The sequence below is a fragment of the Nerophis lumbriciformis genome, linkage group LG09 (genome assembly GCF_033978685.3).
Source record: "Nerophis lumbriciformis linkage group LG09, RoL_Nlum_v2.1, whole genome shotgun sequence".
Lineage (NCBI taxonomy): Eukaryota > Metazoa > Chordata > Actinopteri > Syngnathiformes > Syngnathidae > Nerophis > Nerophis lumbriciformis.
In genome coordinates, this window is record NC_084556.2 from 51,078,460 (window position 1) to 51,105,278 (window position 26,819).

The 26,819-nt window shown below is 39.5% G+C and overlaps 2 protein-coding genes across 4 annotated transcripts in view; one reads left to right on the forward strand and one right to left on the reverse strand.

The window, feature by feature from the left end:
- The window catches only part of LOC133607879 (proto-oncogene DBL-like), a 41,905-nt gene extending 31,096 nt beyond the window's left edge, over positions 1-10,809 (reverse strand). For 2 of the 3 annotated variants that reach the window (XM_061962918.2, XM_061962916.2), the window contains exons 1-3: positions 10,598-10,809; positions 10,168-10,302; positions 9,601-9,717 (exon numbers count right to left, since the gene is read on the reverse strand). In XM_061962918.2, the coding sequence (XP_061818902.1) occupies positions 9,601-9,717; positions 10,168-10,302; positions 10,598-10,636 (291 nt within the window). In that variant the 5' untranslated portion in view covers positions 10,637-10,809. The remainder of the gene's footprint in view (positions 1-9,600; positions 9,718-10,167; positions 10,303-10,597) is intronic. The other variant, XM_061962917.2, reaches the window with a different exon arrangement.
- Positions 10,810-22,499: 11,690 nt separating this feature from the next.
- arr3a (arrestin 3a, retinal (X-arrestin)) overlaps positions 22,500-26,819 on the forward strand; it is a 54,699-nt gene continuing 50,379 nt past the window's right edge. Inside the window, exons 1-2 of the mRNA XM_061962933.2 lie at positions 22,500-22,519; positions 24,270-24,296. Coding sequence (XP_061818917.1) covers positions 24,289-24,296 — 8 coding nt within the window. The 5' untranslated portion in view covers positions 22,500-22,519; positions 24,270-24,288. The remainder of the gene's footprint in view (positions 22,520-24,269; positions 24,297-26,819) is intronic.

The following is a 26,819-nucleotide window of genomic DNA, read 5'->3' on the forward strand; positions in this document are numbered from 1 at the left end:
GGGAAGTCCTGTGGGGAGTGCTCAGAGAGTATGGGGTTTCGGACTGTCTGATTGTGGCGGTCCGCTCCCTGTATGATCAGTGTCAGAGCTTGGTTCACATTGCTGGCAGTAAGTCGGACACGTTTCCGGTGAGGGTTGGACTCCGCCAAGGCTGCCCTTTGTCACCGATTCTGTTCATAACTTTTATGGACGGGAATTTCTAGGTGCAGTCATGGCGTTGAGGGGATCCGGTTTGGTGGCTGCAGGATTAGGTCTCTGCTTTTTGCAGATGATTTGGTCCTGATGGCTTCATCTGGCCAGGATCTTCAGCTCTCACTGGATCGGTTCGCAGCTGAGTGTGAAGCGACTGGGATGAGAATCAGCACCTCCAAGTCCGAGTCCATGGTTCTCGCCCGGAAAAGGGTGGAGTGCCATCTCCGGGTTGGGGAGGAGATCTTGCCCCAAGTGGAGGAGTTCAAGTACCTCGGAGTCTTGTTCACGAGTGAGGGAAGAGTGGATCGTGAGATCGACAGGCGGATCGGTGCGGCGTCTTCAGTAATGCGGACGCTGTATCGATCCGTTGTGGTGAAGAAGGAGCTGAGCCGGAAGGCAAAGCTCTCAATTTACCGGTCGATCTACGTTCCCATCCTCACCTATGGTCATGAGCTTTGGGTTATGACCGAAAGGACAAGATCACGGGTACAAGCGGCCGAAATGAGTTTCCTCCGCCGGGTGGCGGGGCTCTCCCTTAGAGATAGGGTGAGAAGCTCTGTCATCCGGGGGGAGCTCAAAGTAAAGCCGCTGCTCCTCCACATTGAGAGGAGCCAGATGAGGTGGTTCGGGCATCTGGTCAGGATGCCACCCGAGCGCCTCCCTAAGGAGGTGTTTAGGGCATGTCCGACCGGTAGGAGGCCACGAGGAAGACCCAGGACACGTTGGGAAGACTATGTCTCCCGGCTGGCCTGGGAACGCCTCGGGATCCCCCGGGAGGAGCTGGACGAAGTGGCTGGGGAGAGGGAAGTCTGGGCTTCCCTGCTTAGGCTGCTGCCCCCGCGACCCGACCTCGGATAAGCGGAAGAAGATGGATGGATGGATGGATGGCTTTTATAATTGTAAAGGACAATGTTATATCAACTGATTGCAATAATGTAAATTTGTTTTAGCTATTAAATGAACCAAAAATATGACTTACCGTATTTCCTTGAATTGCCGCCGGGGCGGTAATTAATTTAAAACCTCTTCTCACTCCGGCGCTTACCAAAGGCATGCGGTAAATTTAGGCCTGCGCTTATAAATTTGAGTGTGATGTAAGGATACCATCATGAAAAGCACATCTAATAAAAACAACTTTATTATGGTTTTACCTTTACTTATAAATGAAGTCCATGCGCAGCTCCTTCTGAACAAAAGCATCGATAACTTGTTCGTAGAAGTCTTCCTTATCTTTCTTCAGTTTTAAAAGTCTCTCTGTCTCGATGGAGATCTTCCTTTAATTATTACCTCCTGCTTCCATTGAAAGTCCAGTTTAGAAAACTGTTTTATTTTAGATATGTAATACTCCATGTTAAAAGTGCAGGCGAGAGGAAAAAATAAACGTTGTCACTTCTTCTGCGGCCGAGTAGTCGCAAGAAGGATCACTAGCGCCCTCTACCACCAGGAGGCGGGAGTCATTTAATGACTCATATTTGACACACGCAGCTACGGTATATTAATAAAACATAGCTGCTTACTGTTCTTTTTAGCATATTCAATAGCTTGGACCTTAAATCCTACCGAATAGCTCTTAATCTTCTTCGCTTTATGCGATTTCAAATTATTGAAATCAGCCTCCTCCATTTTAAAAATGATGACAGGTCAAGTGTCTCTCGTGACGTGACGAGTTTGTGGCTAAAAGGGGAGGAGTATATTTACAGCTAGAATTCACCAAGTCAAGTATTTCATATATATATATATATATATATATATATATATATATATGTATGTGTGGGGGAAAAAAATCACAAGACTATTTCATCTCTACAGGCCTGTTTCATGAGGGGGGGTACCCTCAATCATCAGGAGATTTTAATGGGAGCATTCGCATACCATGGTTTATATAGGGCACAGAGTGGGTGGGTACAGGCTGGCCTAGGGGCGTGGTGATTGGCTCATGTGTTACCTAGGAGGTGTTTCCGTCTATGGCGGCATGTTGTTACAATTTCGCTGCGCTTGTTGAGGGATGACAGGTCTGGACGGTAAATAATAAACAGTTTCTCTTTCAAGCATAGGTTGCATCTTTTATTACCACTATTGTAAGGTGTGCTGGATGCAAGAATTTGCCATGTTATTGAATATTCAACATTATTGTCTTTGAGGTCCCAAATGTGTTTGCTGAGTTCTGTGGTATTTCGCAGGTTTTTGTTCCTGAAAGAAGCCTTGTGATTGTTCCATCTGGTTTTGAATTCACCCTCGGTTAATCCTACATATGTGTCGGATGTGTTAATGTCCTTGCGTATTACCTTAGATTGGTAGACAACTGATGTTTGTAAGCACCCCCCGTTGAGGGGGCAATCAGGTTTCTTTCGACAGTTACATGCTTTGTTGGTTTTGGAGTCGCTCTGACTGGGGGTCGACGGCTCATTTGCAATTGTTTTGTTGTGGTTTGAGATGATTTGTCGTATATTGTTCATGTAGCTGTAGCTCAATTTAATGTTGTTCTTGATGAATACTTTTCTTAGGTTGTTGTCTTTGGGAAAGTGTTTGTCAATCAGATGGAGGAATTTGTGTCCAATGTTCGTTGAGACGTTTTTGCTGTATGGGGGGTTGTACCAGATGATGTCGTTTCGTTTTCTGTTCTTTTTTGGCTGGTTTCCTGGCGTGGGTTCATAGGTGAGGGTGAAATTGTATCCGCTTTCATCAAGGGCTTTTTGGTACGGGGGGGTTGCTTGGTCAAATTCAGCTTTGCTAGATGACAGCATCGATAGCCTTTTATTGATTCCGGTAGGTATTCTTTTCGTGGTGGTGGGTGGGTGGTTGCTGTCATGGTGCACGTATTGGAGTGTTGTGTTGGGTTTCGTGAATGGTTGGTTAGCTGTTATTTCTCAGGTTGAAAGTGACGTCAAGGAAGTTGACGGTTTGCTTGTTGGCTTCAATCGTGATCCGTAGGCCGTTCTCTTTGAAAATTTAGCATATGCGCTTCTTGGTATATATATATATATATATATATATATATATATATATATATATATATATATATATATATATATATATATATAATAAATACTTGAATTTCAGTGTTCATTTATTTACACATATACACACACATAACACTCATCTACTCATTGTTGAGTTAAGGGTTGAATTGTCCATCCTTGTTCTATTCTCTGTCACTATTTTTCGAACCATGCTGAACACCCTCTCTGATGATGCATTGATGTGTGGCACGCACAAAAGTGCTTTCATCAAATGCACTAGATGGCAGTATTGTCCTGTTTAAGAGTGTCACTGTTGCTGTTTACGGCAGACGAACTGCTTTACGGTATACAAAAAAGTGACAGCTGTTGTTGTGTGTTGTTGCCGCGCTGGGAGGACGTTAATGAAACCGCCTAACAATAAACCCACATAAGAAACCAAGAACTCGCCCTCCATCATTCTACAGTTATAACGTGATTGGGCAGGTACGCTTTTTTATATTGTGGAGGACCTGAGTCCGCCTGAATTTCGGGAGATTTTCGGGAGAAAATTTGTCCCGGGAGGTTTTCGGGAGAGGCGCTGAATTTCGGGAGTCTCCCGGAAAATCCGGGAGGGTTGGCAAGTATGAGCTTATCAGATGCGATGCAAGTGTAAGCCACTGTGACACTATTCTTTTTTTTTTTAATGTCTAATGATAGTCAATGAGGGATTTTTAATCACTGCTATGTTGAAATTGTAACTAATATTGATACCGTTGTTGATAATATTCATTTTTGTTTCACTACTTTTGGTTTGTTCTGTGTCGTCTTTGTGTCTCCTCTCAATTGCTCTGTTTATTGCAGTTCCGAGTGTTGCTGGGTCGGGTTTGATTTTGGAATTGGATTGCATTGTTATGGTATTGCTGTGTAATTGTTTTGTTGGATTGATTAATTAAAAAAAATAAAATAAAAATTTAAATAAATAAATAAAATAAATAGATTTTTTAAAAATGAGAATCCATTCTGAATCGCACAACGTGAGAATCGCGATTCGAATTCGAATCGATTTTTTCCCACACCCCTAATGTGCAGTGATGTTTTCTAATGACAGAAAGTCTTCAACTATACCAGGGGTCGGCAACCCGCGGCTCCGGAGCCGCATGCGGCTCTTTGACCACTCTGATGCGGCTCAGCTGCATTCTTGCCAACCCTCCCGATTTTTCCGGGAGACTTCCGGATTTCGCTGCCTCTCCCAGGGCAAACATTCTCCGATTTTCACCCGGACAACAAAATTGAGGGCGTGCCGTGATGGCACTGCATTTTGCGTCCTCTACAACCTGTCGTCGCGTCCGCTTTTTCACCTAAGAAACAGCGTGACGGCCCAGTCACATTTTGTATGCGGCGTCTGCTCACACACTAAGTGACAGCAAGGCATACTTGTTCAACAGCCATACAGGTCACACTGACGGTGGCCGTATAAACAACTATAACACTCTTACTAATGTGCGCCACACTGTGAACCCACACCAAACAAGAATGACAAACACATTTCAGGAGAACATCCACACCGTAACACAACATAAACACAACAGAACAAATACCCAGAATCCCATGCATCCCTAACTCTTCCGGGCTACATTACACACCCTGCTACCACCAAACCCCGCCCACCTCAATCTACGCACGGGGGGTGGGGGGGGTGTTGTTGATGTGTGGGGGGGCAGGGTTGGGGTGGCGGGCTTTGGTGGTAGCGGGGGTGTATAAAGTAGCCCGGAAGAGTTAGGGATGCATGGGATTCTGGGTATTTGTTCTGTTGCGTTACGGTGCGGATGTTCTCCCGAAATGTGTTTGTCATTCTTGTTTGGTGTGGGTTCACAGTGTGGCGCATATTAGCAAGAGTGTTAAAGTTGTTTATATCGCCACCCTCAGTGTGATCTGTATGGCTGTTGACCAAGTATGCTTGCATTCACTTATGTGTGTCTGCAGAAGCCTCATATAACATGTAACTGGGCTGGCAAGCTGTAGAGGGCGCTAAAGGTAGTGACATCACGGCACGCCCTTATTATTGTTGTTTGGGTGAAAATAAAGTTAAAGTTAAAGTACCAATGATTGTCACACACACACTAGGTGTGGCGAGATTATTCTCTGCATTTGACCCATCACCCTTGATCACCCCCTGGGAGGTGAGGGGAGCAGTGGGCAGCAGCGGTGGCCGCGCCCGGGAATCATTTTTGGTGATTTAACCCCCAATTCCAACCCTTGATGCTGAGTGCCAAGCAGGGAGGTAATGGGTCCCATTTTTATAGTCTTTGGTATGACTCGGCCGGGGTTTGAACTCACAACCTACCGATCTCAGGGCGGACACCCTAAGCACTAGGCCACTGAGTAGCAGCATACATTCAAGAGAATAGTTTCCCTGAAATTTGGGAGTCTACCGGAAAAATCGGGAGGGTTGGCAAGTGTGACGCTGTCAAGTGCCCTTCATATAAAACTCGCGGGCCGCACTAACATTACATTTCCATATTAAGGTGCGGGCCGCGTGTCTGAGACCCCTGGTTTATACATAGCACAAAGCAAAAAAAAAAACTTTGTATATAGTGTTATTTCATTTTAAATTTCAAAAGAGTTTTGTGGCTCCCATTGTTTTCTTTAATTTGTAGAAACGGGTCAAAATGGCTCTTTGAGTGGTAAAGGTTGCCGACCCCTGAACTATACTAAGTCTTTCAATGCTTGGAATCTGCATCATATACCGTATTTTCCGCACTATAAGGCGCACCGGATTATTAGCCGCACCTTCTATGAATTACATATTTCATAATTTTGTCCACCAATAAGCCGACCCGGACTATAAGCCGCGCCTACGCTGCGCTAAAGTGAATGTCAAAAAAACAGTCGGATAGTTCAGTCAAACTTTAATAATATATTGAAAACCAGCGTTCTAACAACTCTGTCCCAAAATGTACGCAAATGTGCAATCACAAACATAGTCAAATTCAAAATGGTGTAGAGCAATAGTAACATAATGTTGCTCGAACGTTAATGTCACAACACACAAAATAAACATAGCGCTCACCTTCTGAAGTTATTCTTCATTCGTAAATCCTTCGAATTCTTCGTCTTCGGTGTCCGAATTGAAAAGTTGCGCAAGCGTGGTATCCAAAATGGCCGGTTCCGTCTCGTCGAAGTCATCGGGAGTCAGTGTCGCTGTTGTTCTGTGAATCCTGCCTTCCGGAAAGCTCGGACCACAGTTGTGACCGAAATATCTGCCCAGGCATTTACGATCCACTGGCAAATGTTGGCGTATGTCGTCCGGCGCTGTCTGCCCGTCTTAGTGAAGGTGTGTTCGCCTTCGGAGCTGTGTGAAAAAAGCCACCCGGCCTCTTCGCGTAAACTTCCCTTAACCACTCGCTCATCTTTTCTTCATCCATCCATCCCTTCGAGTTAGCTTTTATGATGACGCCGGCTGGAAAGGTCTCTTTTGGCAAGGTCTTCCTTTTGAATATCACCATGGGTGGAAGTTAGCATGGCAAGCTAGAACCACAGTGAAGGATGACTTCTCATTCCCTGTGGTGCGAATATTCACCGTACGTGCTCCCGTTCCACAGTGCGGTTCACAGGAATATCAGTTGCTGTGAAATACGGTAGTAATCCGTGTGCGGATGGAGAGATTGCGTCTTTTTATGAACCGGATCCTTGTCGCTTAGTAGGAGCCATTTTGTGGTCTTTACAGATGTAAACAGGAAATGAAACGTACGGTGATATCCGCGCGTTTTTTCTTCTTCTTCCGGGGGCGGGTGGTTGCTTACAGTAGAAGAAGAAGCGCTTCCTGTTCTATGGGGGCGGGTGCTTTCCTTGGCGGTTGCTTGCGTAGAAGAAGAAGCGCTTCCTGTTCTACCGGGAAAAAAGATGGCGGCTGTTTACCGAAGTTGCGAGATCGAAACTTTATGAAAATGAATCGTAATAAAGCGCACCGGGTTATAAGGCGCACTGTTAGCTTTTGAGAAAATTTGTGGTTTTTAGGTGCGCCTTATAGTGCGGAAAATACGGTACTAGTTACTATGGTCATCTAATTAGTTACTATGGTCATCTAATTACTTACTATGGTCACTATGAGGTATCTCAGATTGTACGTGGGGGGGGGTTTTTTTCACTGTGTTTGTTGCATTTTGGTTGATTGTAAAATATATTGTCAATATTCAGTGTTTTATCATTCATAGTTAATATTGTAAATCCCAAAAACTTTATTTTCATGCACATTCTGGGTGTCTCATTCAGTAAAAAAAAAAAAAATTCAAATTCCAGTCCGTTTTTTGAGGCGGTCTGTCATAACGTTTTTAGCTTTCAATCATTATTGTGAGGTTTTGTGTTATACCGTATTTTCCGCACTATAAGGCGCACCTAAAAACCACAAATTTTCTCAAAAGCTAACAGTGCGCCTTATAACCCGGTGCGCTTTATTACGATTCATTTTCATAAAGTTTCGATCTCGCAACTTCGGTAAACAGCCGCCATCTTTTTTCCCGGTAGAACAGGAAGCGCTTCTTCTTCTACGCAAGCAACCGCCAAGGTAAGCACCCGCCCCCATAGAACAGGAAGCGCTTCTTCTTCTACGCAAGCAACCGCCAAGGTAAGCACCCGCCCCCATAGAACAGGAAGCGCTTCTTCTTCTACTGTAAGCAACCACCCGCCCCCGGAAGAAAAAGAAGCGCGCGGATATTTCGTTTCATTTCCTTTGTGTGTTTACATCTGTAAAGACCAGACTACAAAATGGCTCCTACTAAGCGACACGCTTATAACGCAGAATTTAAACTTAAGGCAATAAGTCATGCCGAAGAACACGGAAATAGAGCAGCAGCAAGAGAATATAACATAAATGAATCAATGGTGCGTAGGTGGAGGAAGCAAGAAGATGACCTGCGCCAGGTAAAGAAGACAAAACAGAGTTTCCGAGGGAACAAAGCAAGATGGCAACAGTTGGAGGACGAACTCGAACAGTGGGTTGTTGAGCAGAGAGCAGCAAGCAGAAGTGTCAGCACCATCACTATTCGAATGAAGGCAACAACGCTAGCAAGCGAACTTCACCTGGATGATTTTAAAGGTGGTGCTTCTTGGTGTTTCCGGTTTATGAAAAGACGCAATCTCTCCATCCGCACACGGACCACTATTTCACAGCAACTGCCTAACGACTTTAAAGAAAAGCTGGCTACTTTCCGTGCATATTGTAAAAAGAAGATAGCGGGAAAAAAGATCCGGCCAGAGAACATTATCAACATGGACGAGGTTCCACTGACTTTTGATATTCCTGTGAACCGCACTGTTGATACAACGGGAGCACGTACGGTGAATATTCGCACCACAGGGAATGAGAAGTCGTCCTTCACTGTGGTTCTAGCTTGCCATGCTAATGGCCAGAAACTTCCACCCATGGTGATATTCAAAAGGAAGACCTTGCCAAAAGAGACCTTTCCAGCCGGCGTCATCATAAAAGCTAACTCGAAGGGATGGATGGATGAAGAAAAGATGAGCGAGTGGTTAAGGGAAGTTTACGCGAAGAGGCCGGGTGGCTTTTTTCACGCTGCTCCGTCCATGTTGATATACGACTCCATGCGCGCCCACATCACAGATGGTGTCAAAAAACAAGTGAAGCACACAAATACAACACTCGCCGTCATTCCGGGTGGATTAACCAAAGAACTCCAACCGCTGGATATTGGTGTCAACAGGGCATTCAAATCACGACTGCGAACGGCGTGGGAACAATGGATGACCGAAGGCGAACACACCTTCACTAAGACGGGCAGACAGCGCCGGACGACATACGCCAACATCTGCCAGTGGATCGTAAATGCCTGGGCAGATATTTCGGTCACAACTGTGGTCCGAGCTTTCCGGAAGGCAGGATTCACAGAACTACTGGACGACAACAACAGCGACACTGACTCCCGATGACTTCGAAGAGACGGAGCCGGCCATTTTGGAACCCACGCTTGCGCAACTTTTCAATTCGGACACCGAAGACGAAGAATTCGAAGGATTTACGAATGAAGAATAACTTCAGAAAGTGAGCGCTATGTTTATTTTGTGTGTTGTGACATTAACGTTCGAGCAACATTATGTTGCTATTGCTCTACACCATTTTGAATTTGACTATGTTTGTGATTGCACATTTGTACATTTTGGGACAGAGTTGTTAGAACGCTGGTTTTCAATATATTATTAAAGTTTGACTGAACTATCTGACTGTTTTTTTGACATTCACTTTAGCGCAGCGTAGGCGCGGCTTATAGTCCGGGGCGGCTTATTGGTGGACAAAATTATGAAATATGTAATTCATAGAAGGTGCGGCTAATAATCCGGTGCGCCTTATAGTGCGGAAAATACGGTAGATACACTTTTTTTTACCTAAATCTGGCCTCCCGAGTAAAATAATTGCCCAGGCCTGAACTAAAGTAAAGAACGTGCTAACGTTTACCGATCGCAGCACGATCCAGTCGCTCCGACACCGCTCGGCGTTGCCGCACAACCCTGACGTCAGGCGGTTGTCGTCGATGTAGCGCAGCAGGTCGCCCACCGAGCGCAGCATCACCGCCTGAACACACACACACTGCTTATCATTTGGAATGGGGACCAAGTTTTTGATCATGACTTGTGGGGACCAGCCTTTCTACAGGTTGTGGAGGCATAAAAAAAATGGTGTAAAATGGCCACTGCCCAGTTAGCTCATACACGTCTTTAAATCTCTGGATTGATGAAGTAATGTGCTGATCATTCTTACTGGGGACCCTGGGGAAAAAAAGAGTTAATATGGTTCATGGGGACCAAATTTAAATAATTTTGCATAATTCACACAGTACGTGACTACTGAGGACCATTTAAAAAAAATTTAAAAAAAAGTTCAAATTAAATATGACATGATCACTTAGGCATCTTCAGAATGGATCTGACTATCATTTAAAAAGGTTTCTCTTTAGGGGACCTGTTTTTTTTTTTTTTTTTTGTCCCCATACCGTCAGAGGTCCCCTAAAGGTGACTTGCTTACCGGCATCTTCAACAGGAAGTCATCCTGGCTGAAGCGGAAGCCCAGGTCCGTGCTTGAGGACGGGCTGGGGGCGGAGCCTAGCAAGGTGGAGGGGCGGAGCACCAGGACCAAGTGCAGGTTGCCTGGGAAAGAAGTCTGGCCCAAAAAAAAAAACGGGGGGCGGAGTCAACACTAATCAATGCCACCGCCATGAACATCATCAGTGACGTCATCACCCACTCTATCACGTGCACACACACACACACACACACACGCATGCTGACCTTGTCATAACACACACTTAAGTAGCATTTAGCATAGTGGCTAATGTCAACATTGCAGTCTCGCATCACTCCCACGCTGCAGTGTTCACATGCACACGCGTTTAAAGTGAAAGCGCGTGCATTTTCTTCCGCAGCATCAACAACACCCCCCCCGACCCGGTGCTTACCGCGGCCCGGCGCAGACGCGGGAACCCCCACTCGGCCATCGCGCTGCTCGCTCGGTTCCGACTCCGTCCGTCCGTTCGTCCGGGCCCGGGGAAAAAAGTCTGCAGTGGGACGAGGTGTCGGGGGCGAGCAGGCGCGCGCCGGGTCCTCCCCTGCAGTGTGACGCGCCTCTGCAGTGGCGGCGCGCACTCACCTCCAGTCACCTGACGTCCGAGCTGTCGGCGGCGCGACGTCCCCGTGACGTCATCCGCGGTCCTCAGACAGAAATGAGTTGAGGACATCCTGAAAAGGAATTTTACCTGTGCAACCTCATTATACTATTGGCTAAGTTTTATATTCATAAATGTAAGTTTCTCAATACCTGACCTCAGGGCCGGCCCGTGGCATAGGCCGTATAGGGCGCCGTCCATCAGGGGGCGCCACGCCAGTGCCACAAATGTTGGAGAAAAAAGAAAAAAAGAAAAAGAAGTTGGTACTATTATTTCTAAATACAAAAAATAATCCCACGTTAATTAAAATGCAAAGTAAAGCCTATTTAATAGAAATATTATTTGTTACAACATTACGCCCCCCCCCCCCCCCCCCCCCCCTCCTCCCCCCGCACGGTGCGCCCCCTCCCTTCCCGTATCATGACTCTTTTTGGACGTCACCACATCAAAAAATCAACACAAGATGCCAAAACTGTCAGGTGCCCAGGGAAGAAAAAAGAGAAAAGAAGAGGAGGAGAAACGAGAAAAGACAGAGGTAGCAGGTAGGTAACGTTAGCCTACATGAAATTATTTGTCTGTTACAGAATGTGATAGTAACCTGGCTTTTTAGCATTAAGCTAATGTTACATGATTCGGCAATTGCTAATCAATAAATAGCTAGTTCTGTTTTAACGTCGGGTTAATATTGTGGAGGGGGCTAAATTGTTATGGAAAATAATAATGTAACGTTAGGTAATTACAGTACTCCCACTTTACATTCCTCAGGGACATTTCTTTCTTTCTTTAGTTTATTTGGAACATGAACACACTTACATCATAGTACATCACACAATTTCATATCATTTCATTTTACATCATGCCCGAAAAGGAGAAGGAAGAAGCAAAGCTTATTTAATCCTACCCCTTTCCCACTTCAAAGCGTTTACAAATATATAGAATCATTTACTGACCTTTTTATATAATAAAATAACATCTATGAATTAGTATACAACAGTTTTGTAATATGTGATTAATTAATTAATTCAGTCATTATTAACATACTGAGATGAAGAATATCTTATTTTCAATAAGGTTGAAAGTATTTCTCATAATTCTTCTTCTTTGTACTCTGTAAGCACTATTATTTTGAACAACCTCTTAAACTGGATCATATCAGTACAATTTTTAACTTCTTTACTTAATCCATTCCATAATTTAATTCCACATACTGATATGCTAAAAGTTCTAAGTGTTGTACGTGCATATAAATGTTTGTATTAGATCTTTTAAGCAGGTGTTTTTTGTTTACATTGTTATTGCCTTCTGGTTAGCTAATGTTTGCCCTGCAGGTAATCGTCACTTTTCCACCCCTTTATATATTAGGTATAGTTGTAAGTAAAAAAAAAAGGTCAAAGACAAAGCTATTCGGGTTCTTGTGAGTATATACACTTCACTGCCGATGTGGGGGGGCGCCACCTAAAATCTTGCCTAGGGCGCCAGATTGGTTAGGGCCGGGCCTGCCTGACCTGTCTTTTGTGCCTTTAAAAAAGAATTAGAACTCTACATTAAAACACTCTCTATACCTCTAACAACCAAAAAGCTGTGAAAACGATGATGCTGTGTTCCAAATTTAAGTTATTTACTGAAATTGAGTGAGCCTATGGCTTTGCACTTTATATATATATATATATATATATATATATATATATATATATATATATATATATATATATATATATATATATATATATATATATATATATATATATATATATATATATATATATTGCATTCTATTTTAGTTACTTTGAATTTATAACCCCCTGGCGCTGTTTTGTACTCTTTTTGTACTGTTTTGTACTCTTTTTGTACTTATTTTGATTATCGTTTCTTGTCAGTTTGTAAATGTTGAAATTTATAAATAAAAGGTTAAAAAAAAAAAAAAAACATATGCCAAAGGAATTTTACTTTTGCAACCTCATTATACTACTGGCTAAGTTTTATATTCATAAATGTAAGTTTCTCAAAAAAATAAAAAAATAAATCAATCAATCAATTTAAAAAAAGAGTTGAGGACATCCGCTTCCAAATTTAAGTTATTTACTGAGATTGAGTGAGCCTATGGCTTTGCACTTTGTTTATTTATATTTATAGGGCTGATAATCGATAAATCTGTCGATTATTACTTCGATTAATCGATTAATAATCCGATAAAAGAGACAAACTACATTTCTAACCTACCCAGTATTTTATTGGGGGGAAAAAAAACAGCATACTGGCACCATACTTATTTTGATTATTGTTTCTCAGCTGTTTGTACATGTTGCAGTTTATAAATAAAGGTTTATTTAAAACATTTTTTTTTTTAAATAAATAAACAAATAAATAAAAAAGCCTCTAAGCATGCGCATAGCATAGATCCAACGAATCGATGACTAAATTAACCGGCAACTATTTTTATAATCGATTTTAATCGATTTAATCGATTAGTTGTTGCAGCCCTAATATTTATATATATATATATATATATATATATATATATATATATATATATATATATATATATATATATATATATATATATATATTGAATTCTATTCTAGTTACTTTAAATTTACAACCCCCTGGCGCTGTTTTGTACTGTTTTGTACTCGTTTTGTACTTATTTTGATTATTATTTCTCAACTGTTTGTAAATGTTGCAATTTATACATAAAGGTTTATAAAATAAAATAAAAAAATAAAAAAAAGAGTTGAGGACATCCGCCAGATGGCGCCATTGCAAATAACGTTAATAAATAATAAATAAGATCCAACTATTAATTAATTTATATATATATATATATATGGGCTGATAATCGATTAATCTGTCGATTATTACTTCGATTAATCGATTAATAATCCGATAAAAGAGACAAACTACATTTCTAACCTATCCAGTATTTTTGGGGGGGAAAAACAGCATATTGGCACCATACTTATTTTGATTATTGTTTCTCAGCTGTTTGTACATGTTGCAGTTTATAAATAAAGGTTTATTTAAAAAAAAAAAAAAACTAAAAAAAAAAAAAAGCCTCTATGCATGCGCATAGCATAGATCCAACGAATCGATGAATCAATTAATCGGCAACTATTTTTATAATTGATTTTAATCGATTTAATCGATTAGTTGTTGCAGCACTAATATTTATATATATATATATATATATATATATATATATATATATACACATACATATATTTTGCCTTCTATTCTAGTTACTTTAAATTTACAACCCCCTGGCGCTGTTTTGTACTCGTTTTGTACTTATTTTGATTATTATTTCTCAACTGTTTGTAAATGTTGCAATTTATACATAAAGGTTTATAAAATAAAATAAAAAAATAAAATAAAAGAGTTGAGGACATCCGCCAGATGACGTCATTGCAAATAACGTTAATAAATAATAAATAAGATCCAACTATTAATTAATTTATATATATATATATGGGCTGATAATCGATTAATCTGTCGATCATTATTTCGATTAATCGATTAATAATCCGATAAAAGAGACAAACTACATTTCTAACCTATCCAGTATTTTATTGGGGGAAAAAACAGCATACTGGCACCATACTTATTTTGATTATTGTTTCTCAGCTGTTTGTACATGTTGCAGTTTATGAATAAAGGTTTATTTAAAAAAATAAAAATTATTTAAAAAAAATAAATAAATAAAAAAAGCCTCTACGCATGCGCATAGCATAGATCCAACGAATCGATGACTAAATTAACCGGCAACTATTTTTATAATCGATTTTAATCGATTTAATCGATTAGTTGTTGCAGCACTAATATTTATATATATATATATATATATATATATATATATATATATATATATATATATATATATATATATATACATATATTTTGCATTCTATTCTAGTTACTTTAAATTTACAACCCCCTGGCGCTGTTTTGTACTGTTTTGTACTCGTTTTGCACTTATTTTGATTATTATTTCTCAACTGTTTGTAAATGTTGCAATTTATACATAAAGGTTTATAAAATAAAATAAAAAAATAAAAAAAAGAGTTGAGGACATCCGCCAGATGGCGCCATTGCAAATAACGTTAATAAATAATAAATAAGATCCAACTATTAATTAATTTATATATATATATATATATGGGCTGATAATCGATTAATCTGTCGATTATTACTTCGATTAATCGATTAATAATCCGATAAAAGAGACAAACTACATTTCTAACCTATCCAGTATTTTTGGGGGGGAAAAACAGCATATTGGCACCATACTTATTTTGATTATTGTTTCTCAGCTGTTTGTACATGTTGCAGTTTATAAATAAAGGTTTATTCAAAAAAAAAAAAAAAAAAAAAAAAAAAAAAAAAGCCTCTATGCATGCGCATAGCATAGATCCAACGAATCGATGAATCAATTAATCGGCAACTATTTTTATAATTGATTTTAATCGATTTAATCGATTAGTTGTTGCAGCACTAATATTTATATATATATATATATATATATATATATATATATATATATATATATACATACATATATTTTGCATTCTATTCTAGTTACTTTAAATTTACAACCCCCTGGCGCTGTTTTGTACTCGTTTTGTACTTATTTTGATTATTATTTCTCAACTGTTTGTAAATGTTGCAATTTATACATAAAGGTTTATAAAATAAAATAAAAAAATAAAAAAAAGAGTTGAGGACATCCGCCAGATGACGTCATTGCAAATAACGTTAATAAATAATAAATAAGATCCAACTATTAATTAATTTATATATATATATATGGGCTGATAATCGATTAATCTGTCGATCATTATTTCGATTAATCGATTAATAATCCGATAAAAGAGACAAACTACATTTCTAACCTATCCAGTATTTTATTGGGAAAAAAAACAGCATACTGGCACCATACTTATTTTGATTATTGTTTCTCAGCTGTTTGTACATGTTGCAGTTTATAAATAAAGGTTTATTTAAAAAAATAAAAATTATTTAAAAAAAAATAAAAAATAAAAAAGCCTCTACGCATGTGCATAGCATAGATCCAACGAATCGATGACTAAATTAACCGGCAACTATTTTTATAATCGATTTTAATCGATTTAATCGATTAGTTGTTGCAGCACTAATATTTATATATATATATATATACATATATATATATATATATATATATATATATATATATATATATATATATACATATATTTTGCATTCTATTCTAGTTACTTTAAATTTACAACCCCCTGGCGCTGTTTTGTACTGTTTTGTACTCGTTTTGTACTTATTTTGATTATTATTTCTCAACTGTTTGTAAATGTTGCAATTTATACATAAAGGTTTATAAAATAAAATAAAAAAATAAAAAAAAGAGTTGAGGACATCCGCCAGATGACGTCATTGCAAATAACGTTAATAAATAATAAATAAGATCCAACTATTAATTAATTTATATATATATATATATATATATATATATATATATATATATGGGCTGATAATCGATTAATCTGTCGATTATTACTTCGATTAATCGATTAATAATCCGATAAAAGAGACAAACTACATTTCTAACCTATCCACTATTTTATTGGAAAAAAAAAACAGCATATTGGCACCATACTTATTTTGATTATTGTTTCTCAGCTGTTTGTACATCTTGCAGTTTATAAATAAAGGTTTATTTAAAAAAAAAAATTTTTATAAAAAATAAATAAATAAATAAAAAAGCCTCTACGAATGTGCATAGCATAGATCCAACGAATCGATGACTAAATTAACCGGCAACTATTTTTATAATCGGTTAGTTGTTGCAGCCAGGGGCGCCGCTAGGGATGTTGGGCCCCATGAAAAGAATCTTTACAGGGCCCCCAACACAATGTCATTATTTTTTCTGTATTATAATTTCATCATCATTAGGGGCCTCTCTTGGCCCCCCTCCATCATGGGCCCCTAGAATCCGTCTCCTTTACTCCCCCCTTTTCAGTGCCCCTGGTTGCAGCCCTAATATATATATATATATATATATATATATATATATATATATATATTGCATTCTATTTTAGTTACTTTGAATTTACAACCCCCTGGTGCTGTTTTGTACTTATTTTGGTTATTATTTCTCAACTGTTTTTAAATGTTGCAATTTATAAATAAAGGTTTAGAAAATTCAAAAAAAAAAAAAAAGAAAAAAAGAAGAGTTGAGGACATCCGCCAGATAGCGCCATTGAAAAAAACGTTAATAAATAATAAATAAGATCCAACTATTCATTAATTTATATATATATATATATATTTTTTGGTAAAATGTAATAAATGTAAAAAAATAAATAAAAAAATTAAAACATTTATTTACATATTTTATCTTCCATCCATCCATCCATTGAAAAAAACGTTAATAAATAATAAATAAGATCCAACTATTAATTAATATATATATATATATATATATATATATATATATATATATATATATATATATATATATATATATATATATATATATATATATATATATATATATATATTATTTTTTGTTGTTGTTGTAAAATGTAATAAATGTAAAAAAATTAATTTAAAATTTTTTTAACATTTATTTACATATTTTATCTTCCATCCATCCATCCATTGAAAAAAACGTTAATAAATAATAAATAAGATCCAACTATTAATATATATATATATATATATATATATATATATATATATATATATATATATATATATATATATATATATATATATATATATATATATATATATATATATATATATATATATATATGTATGTGTGGGAAAAAAAATCACAAGACTATTTCATCTCTACAGGCCTGTTTCATGAGGGGGGGTACCCTCAATCATCAGGAGATTTTAATGGGAGCATTCGCATACCATGGTTTATATAGGGCACAGAGTGGGTGGGTACAGGCTGGCGTAGGGGCGTGGTGATTGGCTCATGTGTTACCTAGGAGGTGTTTCCGTCTATGGCGGCATGCTGTGACAATTACGCTGCGCTTGTTGAGGGATGACAGGTCTGGACGGTAAATAATAAACAGTTTCTCTTTCAAGCATAGGTTGCATCTTTTATTACCACTATTGTAAGGTGTGCTGGATGCAAGAATTTGCCATGTTATTGAATATTCAACATTATTGTCTTTGAGGTCCCAAATGTGTTTGCTAAGTTCTGTGGTATTTCGCAGGTTTTTGTTCCTGAAAGAAGCCTTGTGATTGTTCCATCTGGTTTTGAATTCTCCCTCGGTTAATCCTACATATGTGTCGGATGTGTTAATGTCCTTGCGTATTACCTTAGATTGGTAGACAACTGATGTTTGTAAGCACCCCCCGTTGAGAGGGGGGTGCTTACCTTAGATTGGTAGACAACTGATGTTTGTAAGCACCCCCCGTTGAGAGGGCAATCAGGTTTCTTTCGACAGTTACAGCCTTTGTTGGTTTTGGAGTATATATATATATATATATATATATATATATATATATATATATATATATATATATATATTTTTTTTGTTTGTTTGTTTTTTTGTTTTTTTGTAAAATGTAATAAATGTAAAAAAAAATAAAAAATAAATAAATAAAATTAAAACATTTATTTACATATTTTGTCTTCCATCCATCCATCCATCCATTTTCTACCGCTTATATTTGATCTTATTGTATTTATTCATTTTTACACATTATTTGTTTCCTCCTACTGTTGTCCAGAGGTGTCCGCTGCAGCGCCTGTCCAAAAAAAAGGTGTAATTTCCATAAGGACTTGCTCGGACGTCTTCCGGTTTTGTGTGTTCGGAGTTAATCGCTTTTGACTGAAATGTTCGGTCGAGTGCTGCTAATCTTTGGCACGTTCTGGGAGGCGCCGTAGGAATCAAGTGCTTAGTGTCCATGTTGGCACCGTGCGGACAGGATAGTCCTAAATCCGTCCCCTGGACTCCCTGGAGTCCACATTAGTTCGAGGGAAGTTATTTGTGGAGATAAACTGTTTCTAAGAAGCACTTCAGGTAAAAACAACTCGGCGGCTAAAAGTGAGCAACCTAAACTTACCTTTTCCATCACAACAGTCACTTACACAACACTATACAACTATACAATGTGTATAATACAATGTACACAACCAGTGTGTAAAATGGTAAATAAAAACAGAATACAATGATGTGCAAATCCTTTTCAACTTATATTCAATTGAATAGACTGTAAAGACAAGATATCTAATGTTCCAACTGCAAAACTTTAATTTTTGGCAAACATTAGCCCATTTGGAATTTGATGCCTGCAACATGTTTCAAAAAAGCTGGCACGAGTGGCAAAAAAGACTGAGAAAGTTGAGGAATGCTCATCAAACACTTATTTGGAACATCCCACGGGTGAACAGGCTAATTGGGAACAGGTGGTTGCCATGATTGGGTATAAAAACAGCTTCCATGCAACAAGGACGGGGCGAGGGTCACCACTTTGTCAACAAATGCGTGAGCAAATTGTTTAAGGACAACATTTCTCAACCAGCTATTGCAAGGAATTTAGCGATTTCACCATCTACGGTCCGTGACATCATCAAAAGGTTCAGAGAATCTGGAGAAATCACTGCACGTAACATTGAATGCCCGTGACCTTCGATCCCTCAGGCGGGTACTGCATCAAAAAGCGACATCAGTGTGTAAAGGATATCACCACATGGGCTCAGGAACACTTCAGAAAACCTCTGTCAGTAACTACAGTTGGTCGCTACTAGTGATGGGTTGATGAGGCGTCATGAAGCGTTTCGACACATTGCAAAACTGTATTGATACTCTGTCGATACTGTGTCACTAAATACTGACATCTGCTGGACATTAGAAATCCCTACAGGCAACCTATGGACCGACTCAACTGACACTGATTTGATGCCCTAGTACAGGGGTCACCAACCTTTTTGAAACCAAAAACTACTTCTTGGGTACTGATTAATGCGAAGGGCTACCAGTTTGATACACACTTAAATAAATAAATATATTGTCATTTGTAAGTTACACGTAAGTGTGATTTAAACAAGAATAGCTAAATAAATACATTTATATATATAAAAAAATGGGTATTTCTGGCTGTCATTCTGTCGTACATTTTTTTTTCCTTTTACGGAAGGTTTTTTGTAGAGAATAAATGATGAAAAAAACACTTAATTGAACGGTTTAAAAGAGGAGAAAACACGAAAAAAATAAAAATACAATTTTGAAACATAGTTTATCTTCAATTTCGACTCTTTAAAATTCAAAATTCAACCGACAAAAAGAAGAGAAAAACTAGCTAATTTGAATCTTTTTGAAAAAATTAAAAAAAGAATTTATGGAACATCATTAGTAATTTTTTCCTGATTAAGATCAATTTTAGAATTTTGATGACATGTTTTAAATTGGTTAAAATCCAATCTGCACTTTGTTAGAATATTTAACAAATTGGACCAAGCTATATTTCTAACAAAGACAAATCAGTATTTCTTCTAGATTTTCCAGAACAACAATTTTAAAAGAAATTCAAAATACTTTGAAATAAGATTTAAATTTGATTCTACAGATTTTCTAGATTTGCCAGAATAATTTTTTTGAATTTTAATCATAGTAAGTTTGAAGAAATATTTCACAAATATTCTTCGTCGAAAAACCAGAAGCTAAAATATTTATTATTCTTTACAATAAAAAATTATAAAAATGTACTTGAACATTGATTTAAATTGTCAGGAAAGAAGAGGAAGACATTTAAAAGGTAAAAAGGTATATTTGTTTAAAAATCCTAAAATCATTTTTAAGGTTGTATTTTTTCTTTAATATTGTATTTCTAAAAGTAATAAGAAGCAAAGTAAAAAAATAAATGAATTTATTTAAACAAGTGAAGACCCATCCATCCATCCATTTTCTACCGCTTATTCCAAGTGAAGACCAAGTCTTTAAAATACTTTCTTGGATTTTCAAATTCTATTTGAGTTTTGTCTCTTTTAGAATTAAAAATGTCGAGCAAAGCGAGACCAGCTTGCTAATAAATAAATACAATTTAAAAAATAGAGGCAGCTCAGTGATAAGTGCTGCTCTTTGAGCTATTTTTAGAACAGGCAAGCGGGCAACTCATCTGGTGCTTACGGGCTACCTGGTGCCCGCGGGCACCGCGTTGGTGACCCCTGCCCTAGTATATACAATAATATAAACCAAGTCATTGTATTTCATTTAGGATTATTTCATATCTTCATTTAAATAAAAATATACTTTTGTCTTTTTTAGATACAGTCAATAAATAATGTGAACATGTATCATAACATGGAAATCTAAGAGAACGTGTTGTGGATGATTGTGGACTGGGAATTTTTTTAATTTTATTTTTTTTACACATTTTTATTAAAAAAAAAAAAAAAGTTTTTCCGACGTATTACATTTTAGACGATTTCTCTTCTTAGTTATTATTTCTCCGGCTGTAGAAAAGAGCCGCTCACAGGGCACAGAGGAGGCGACACAGTTGGCGTATCGGTCACGTGACCAAAACAGCTCATGATGGGTCACGTGACTTTCTAAAACACGACACAGGGTTTTGCTCTATGAGCTCGACGCATGCGCCGATGCATCGGTGTTGCCGGACCCATCACTAATCTGGAGAAATCACTGCATGTAACATTGAATGCCCGTGACCTTCGATCCCTCAGGCGGGTACTGCATCAAAAAGCGACATCGGCGTGTAAAGGATATCACCACATGGGCTCAGGAACACTTCAGAAAACCGCTGTCAGTAACTACAGTTGGTCGCCACATCTGTAAGTGCAAGTTAAAACTGTGCTATGCAAAGCGAAAGCCATTTATCAACAACACCCGCTGGGCCCGATCTCATCTAAGATGGACGGATGCAAAGTGTAAAAGTGTTCTGTGGTCTGACGAGTTCACATTTCAAATTGTTTTGGAAATTGTGGACGTTGTGTCCTCCGGACCAAAGAGGAAAAGAACCATCCGGATTGTTATAGGCGCAAAGTTGAAAAGCCAGCATGTGTGATGGTATGGGGGTGTATTAGTGCCCAAGACATGGGTAACTTACACATCTGTGAAGGCACCATTAATGCTGAAAGGTACATACAGGTTTTGGAGCAACATATGTTGCCATCCAAGCAACGTTACCATGGACGCCCCTGCTTATTTCAGCAAAACAATGCCAAGCCACGTTATTACAACAGCGTGGCTTTGTAGTGAAAGAGTGCGGGTACTAGACTGGCCTGCCTGTAGTCCAGACCTGTCTCCCATTGAAAATTACCTCCCTGCTTTGCACTCAGCATCAAGGGTTGGAATTGGGGGTTAAATCACCAAAATGATTCCCGGGCGCGGCCACTGCTGCTGCTCACTGCTCCCCTCACTATTGTTGGTACTTTAAAAAAAGTAAAGAAGAAATGTCGACAAGTAGAAGTAACTATAAATGATCTTATCTTATCTTATGTGATCCTAGAAATTGTGTGGTGGCGAAGAAGAACAACAGGTTGTGTGTCTGCTGCGTATTTTTAAACCTTTTGTGGTCCAAAAGCCATTGATTGCTTGATTGGATTAGCCAGCAGGCCACGACAGCAATAACGAGGCCGATTAGCCACAACGTTGCCCCCGCCGGTATAAAGGAGCCAGCGCGAACTTGGGACGCCGCCGTGTTTCCTCCTGAGACGCCCTGCGCATACTCCACGACTGACAAGAGGTGAGATTGTTTCCTTTGTTTTTTTAGAAACATTTTAATTTAAATGAACGTCTTAGAGTGAGAGCTTTGACGACCGACAAAGACGAGGTCATGTGACGTTTGTCGGTTTGTAAGCAAACATCAAAGTGTCCACTTCATTAGGTACACTCCGGCGAGGTTCACTGCCTAAGCGGAGAAGCCCAGACTTCCCTCTCCCCAGCCACTTCGTCCAGCTCCTCCAGGGGGATCCCGAGGCGTTCCCAGGCCAGCCGGGAGACATAGTCTTCCCAACGTGTCCTGGGTCTTTCCCGTGGCCTCCTGCCGGTCGGATGTGCCCTGAACACCTCCCTAGGGAGGCGTTCGGGTGGCATCCTGACCAGATGCCCGAACCACCTCATCTGGCTCCTCTCTTTGTCGAGGAGCAGCGGCTTTACTCTGAGTTCCTTCCGGATGACAGAGCTTCTCACCCTATCTCTAAGGGAGAGCCCCGCCACCCGGCGGAGGAAACTAATTTCGGCCGCTTGTACCCGTGATCTTGTCCTTTCGGTCATAACCCAAAGCTCATGACCATAGGTGAGGATGGGAACGTAGATCGACCGGTAAATTGAGAGCTTTGCCTTCTGGCTCAGCTCCTTTTATCACCACAACGGATCGATACAGCGTCCGCATTACTGAACACGCCGCACCGATCCGCCTGTCGATCTCACGATCCACTCTTCCCTCACTCGTGAACAAGACTCAGAGGTACTTGAACTCCTCCACTTGGGGCAGGGTCTCCTCCCCAACCCGGAGATGGCACTCCACCCTTTCCCGGGAGAGAACCATGGACTCGGACACTTGGAGGTGCTGATTCTCATCCAAGTCGCTTCACACTCGGCTGCGAACCGATCCAATGAGAGCTGAAGATCCTGGCCAGTTGAAGCCATCAGGACCACATCACCTAATCCCCTCAGCGCCCTGACTGCGCCTACAAATTCTGTCCATAGAAGTTATGAACAGAATCGGCGACAAAGGGCAGCCTTGGCGGAGTCCAACCCTCACTGGAAACGTGTCCGACTTACTGCCGGCAATGCGGACCAAGCTCTGACACTGATCATACAGGGAGCGGACCGCCACAATCAGACAGTCCGATACCCCATACTCTCTGAGCACTCCCCACAGGACTTCCCGAGGGACACGGTCGAATGCCTTCTCCAAGTCCACAAAGCACATGTAGACTGGTTGGGCAAACTCCCATGCACCCTCAAGGACCCTGCCGAGAGTATAGAGCTGGTCTACCGTTCCACGACCAGGACAAAAACCACAGTGTTCCTCCTGGATCCGAGGTTCGACTATCCGGCGTAGCCTCCTCTCCAGTCCACCTGAATAGACCTTACCGGGAAGGCTGAGGAGTGTGATCCCACGATAGTTAGAACACTGCTGTTTCTAATATGACCAAATAAGGTCATGGCGGTGGTGATTGCGATTTCATGTGTACCTAATGAAGTGTCTCGGGGAGCATGATGAGGATGGCGATGAAGTGCCGGTGCACTCTCGACCTGCTCATCCTCATCACGGAGCTTGTCTTCGGATTTCATTCATTCCCGTAATTCCCCGTGATCCCTTTAGCGCTCCCTGAAATAGTGGCGTCCACCGCGTGACGCAACCACCTCAATCGGCCAGCGGCCATTTGGATTAATCCTAATCTGCCCCAGATTAGCCTCGCTCGCTCCGGCCGCTCACACGCCACTGATGCTCTGACCTGCGCGCTCTTCTCTCTTTGCCTCCGCAGAACGCTTCCTGCAGCTGCCATGGCAAAGTAAGTCCACCTGCCCCCGCCAGGTAACGCGCCGTCACGTCCAATCAGCGGCAGATGCTTTGGTGTTGCCTTGGTAACGGCGACACTAGCCTCGTGTCAATCTACGCACCCGTTACACCACAAGGCGATACTACAACATTATACTACAACTTGATACTACAACATTATACTATAATATGATACTACAACATGATATGACAACATGATATTACAGCATTGTACTATAATATGATACCAAATATTATAGTTCACCTGTAGGATGTTCCAAATAAGTGTTCGATGAGCATTCCTCAACTTTATCAGTATTTATTGCCACCTTTCCCAACTTCTTTGTCACGTGTTCAGAGGTGGGTAGAGTAGCCAGAAATTGTACTCAAGTAAGAGTACTGTTACTTTAGAGATTTATTACTCAAGTAAAAGTAAGGAGTCGTCACCCAAATATTTACTTGAGTAAAAGTAAAAAGTATGTTGTGAAAAAACTACTCAAGTACTGAGTAACTGATGAGTAACATACACACACATATCATATATATATATATATATATATATATATATATATATATATATATATATATATGTATGTGTGGGAAAAAAATCACAAGACTATTTCATCTCTACAGGCCTGTTTCATGAGGGGGGGTACCCTCAATCATCAGGAGATTTTAATGGGAGCATTCGCATACCATGGTTTATATAGGGCACAGAGTGGGTGGGTACAGGCTGGCCTAGGGGCGTGGTGATTGGCTCATGTGTTACCTAGGAGGTGTTTCCGTCTATGGCGGCATGCTGTGACAATTTCGCTGCGCTTGTTGAGGGATGCCAGGTCTGGACGGTATATAATAAACAGTTTCTCTTTCAAGCATAGGTTGCATCATTTATTACCACTATTGTAAGGTGTGCTGGATGCAAGAATTTGCCATGTTATTGAATATTCAACATTATTGTCTTTGAGGTCCCAAATGTGTTTGCTGAGTTCTGTGGTATTCCGCAGGTTTTGGTTCCTGAAAGAAGCCTTGTGATTGTTCCATCTGGTTTTAAACTCTCCCTCGGTTAATCCTACATATGTGTCGGATGTGTTAATGTCCTTGCGTGTTACCTTAGATTGGTAGACAACTGATGTTTGTAAGCACCCCCCGTTGAGAGGGCAATCAGGTTTCTTGCGGCAGTTGCAGCCTTTGTTGGTTTTGGGGTCGCTCTGTCCGGGGGCCGACGGCTCATTTGCAATTGTTTTGTTGTGGTTTGAGATAATTTGTCGTATATTGTTCATACAGCTGTAGCTCAATTTAATGTTGTTCTTGTTGAATACTTTTCTTAGGGTGTTGCCTTTGGGGAAGTGTTTGTCAATCAGACTGAGGAATTTGTGGCCAATGTTAGTTGAGACGTTTCAACTAACATTGGCCACAAATTCCTTTTATTAGTTGAGACGTTTCAACTAACATTGGCCACAAATTCCTCAGTCTGATTGACAAACACTTCCCCAAAGGCAACACCCTAAGAAAAGTATTCAACAAGAACAACATTAAATTGAGCTACAGCTGTATGAACAATATACGACAAATTATCTCAAACCACAACAAAACAATTGCAAATGAGCCGTCGGCCCCCGGACAGAGCGACCCCAAAACCAACAAAGGCTGCAACTGCCGCAAGAAACCTGATTGCCCTCTCAACGGGGGGGTGCTTACAAACATCAGTTGTCTACCAATCTAAGGTAACACGCAAGGACATTAACACATCCGACACATATGTAGGATTAACCGAGGGAGAGTTTAAAACCAGATGGAACAATCACAAGGCTTCTTTCAGGAACCAAAACCTGCGGAATACCACAGAACTCAGCAAACACATTTGGGACCTCAAAGACAATAATGTTGAATATTCAATAACATGGCAAATTCTTGCATCCAGCACACCTTACAATAGTGGTAATAAAAGATGCAACCTATGCTTGAAAGAGAAACTGTTTATTATTTACCGTCCAGACCTGTCATCCCTCAACAAGCGCAGCGAAATTGTATCAGCATGCCGCCACAGACGGAAACACCTCCTAGGTAACACATGAGCGAATCACCACGCCCCTACGCCAGCCTGTACCTACCCACTCTGTGCCCTATTTAAACCATGGTATGTGAATGCTTCCATTAAAATCTCCTGATGATTGAGGGAACCCCTCATGAAACAGGCCTGTAGAGATGAAGTAGTCTTGTGATTTTTTTCCCACACATACATATATATATATATATATATATATATATATATATATATATATATATATATATATATATATATATATATATATATATATATATATATATAGACACACACATACATATATATATATATATATATATATATATGTATATATATATATATATATATATATATAGATATATATATATATATATATATACACATATATATATACACATACATATATATATATATATATATATATATATATATACACACACACATATATATATACACACACACATACATATATATATATATATATATATATAT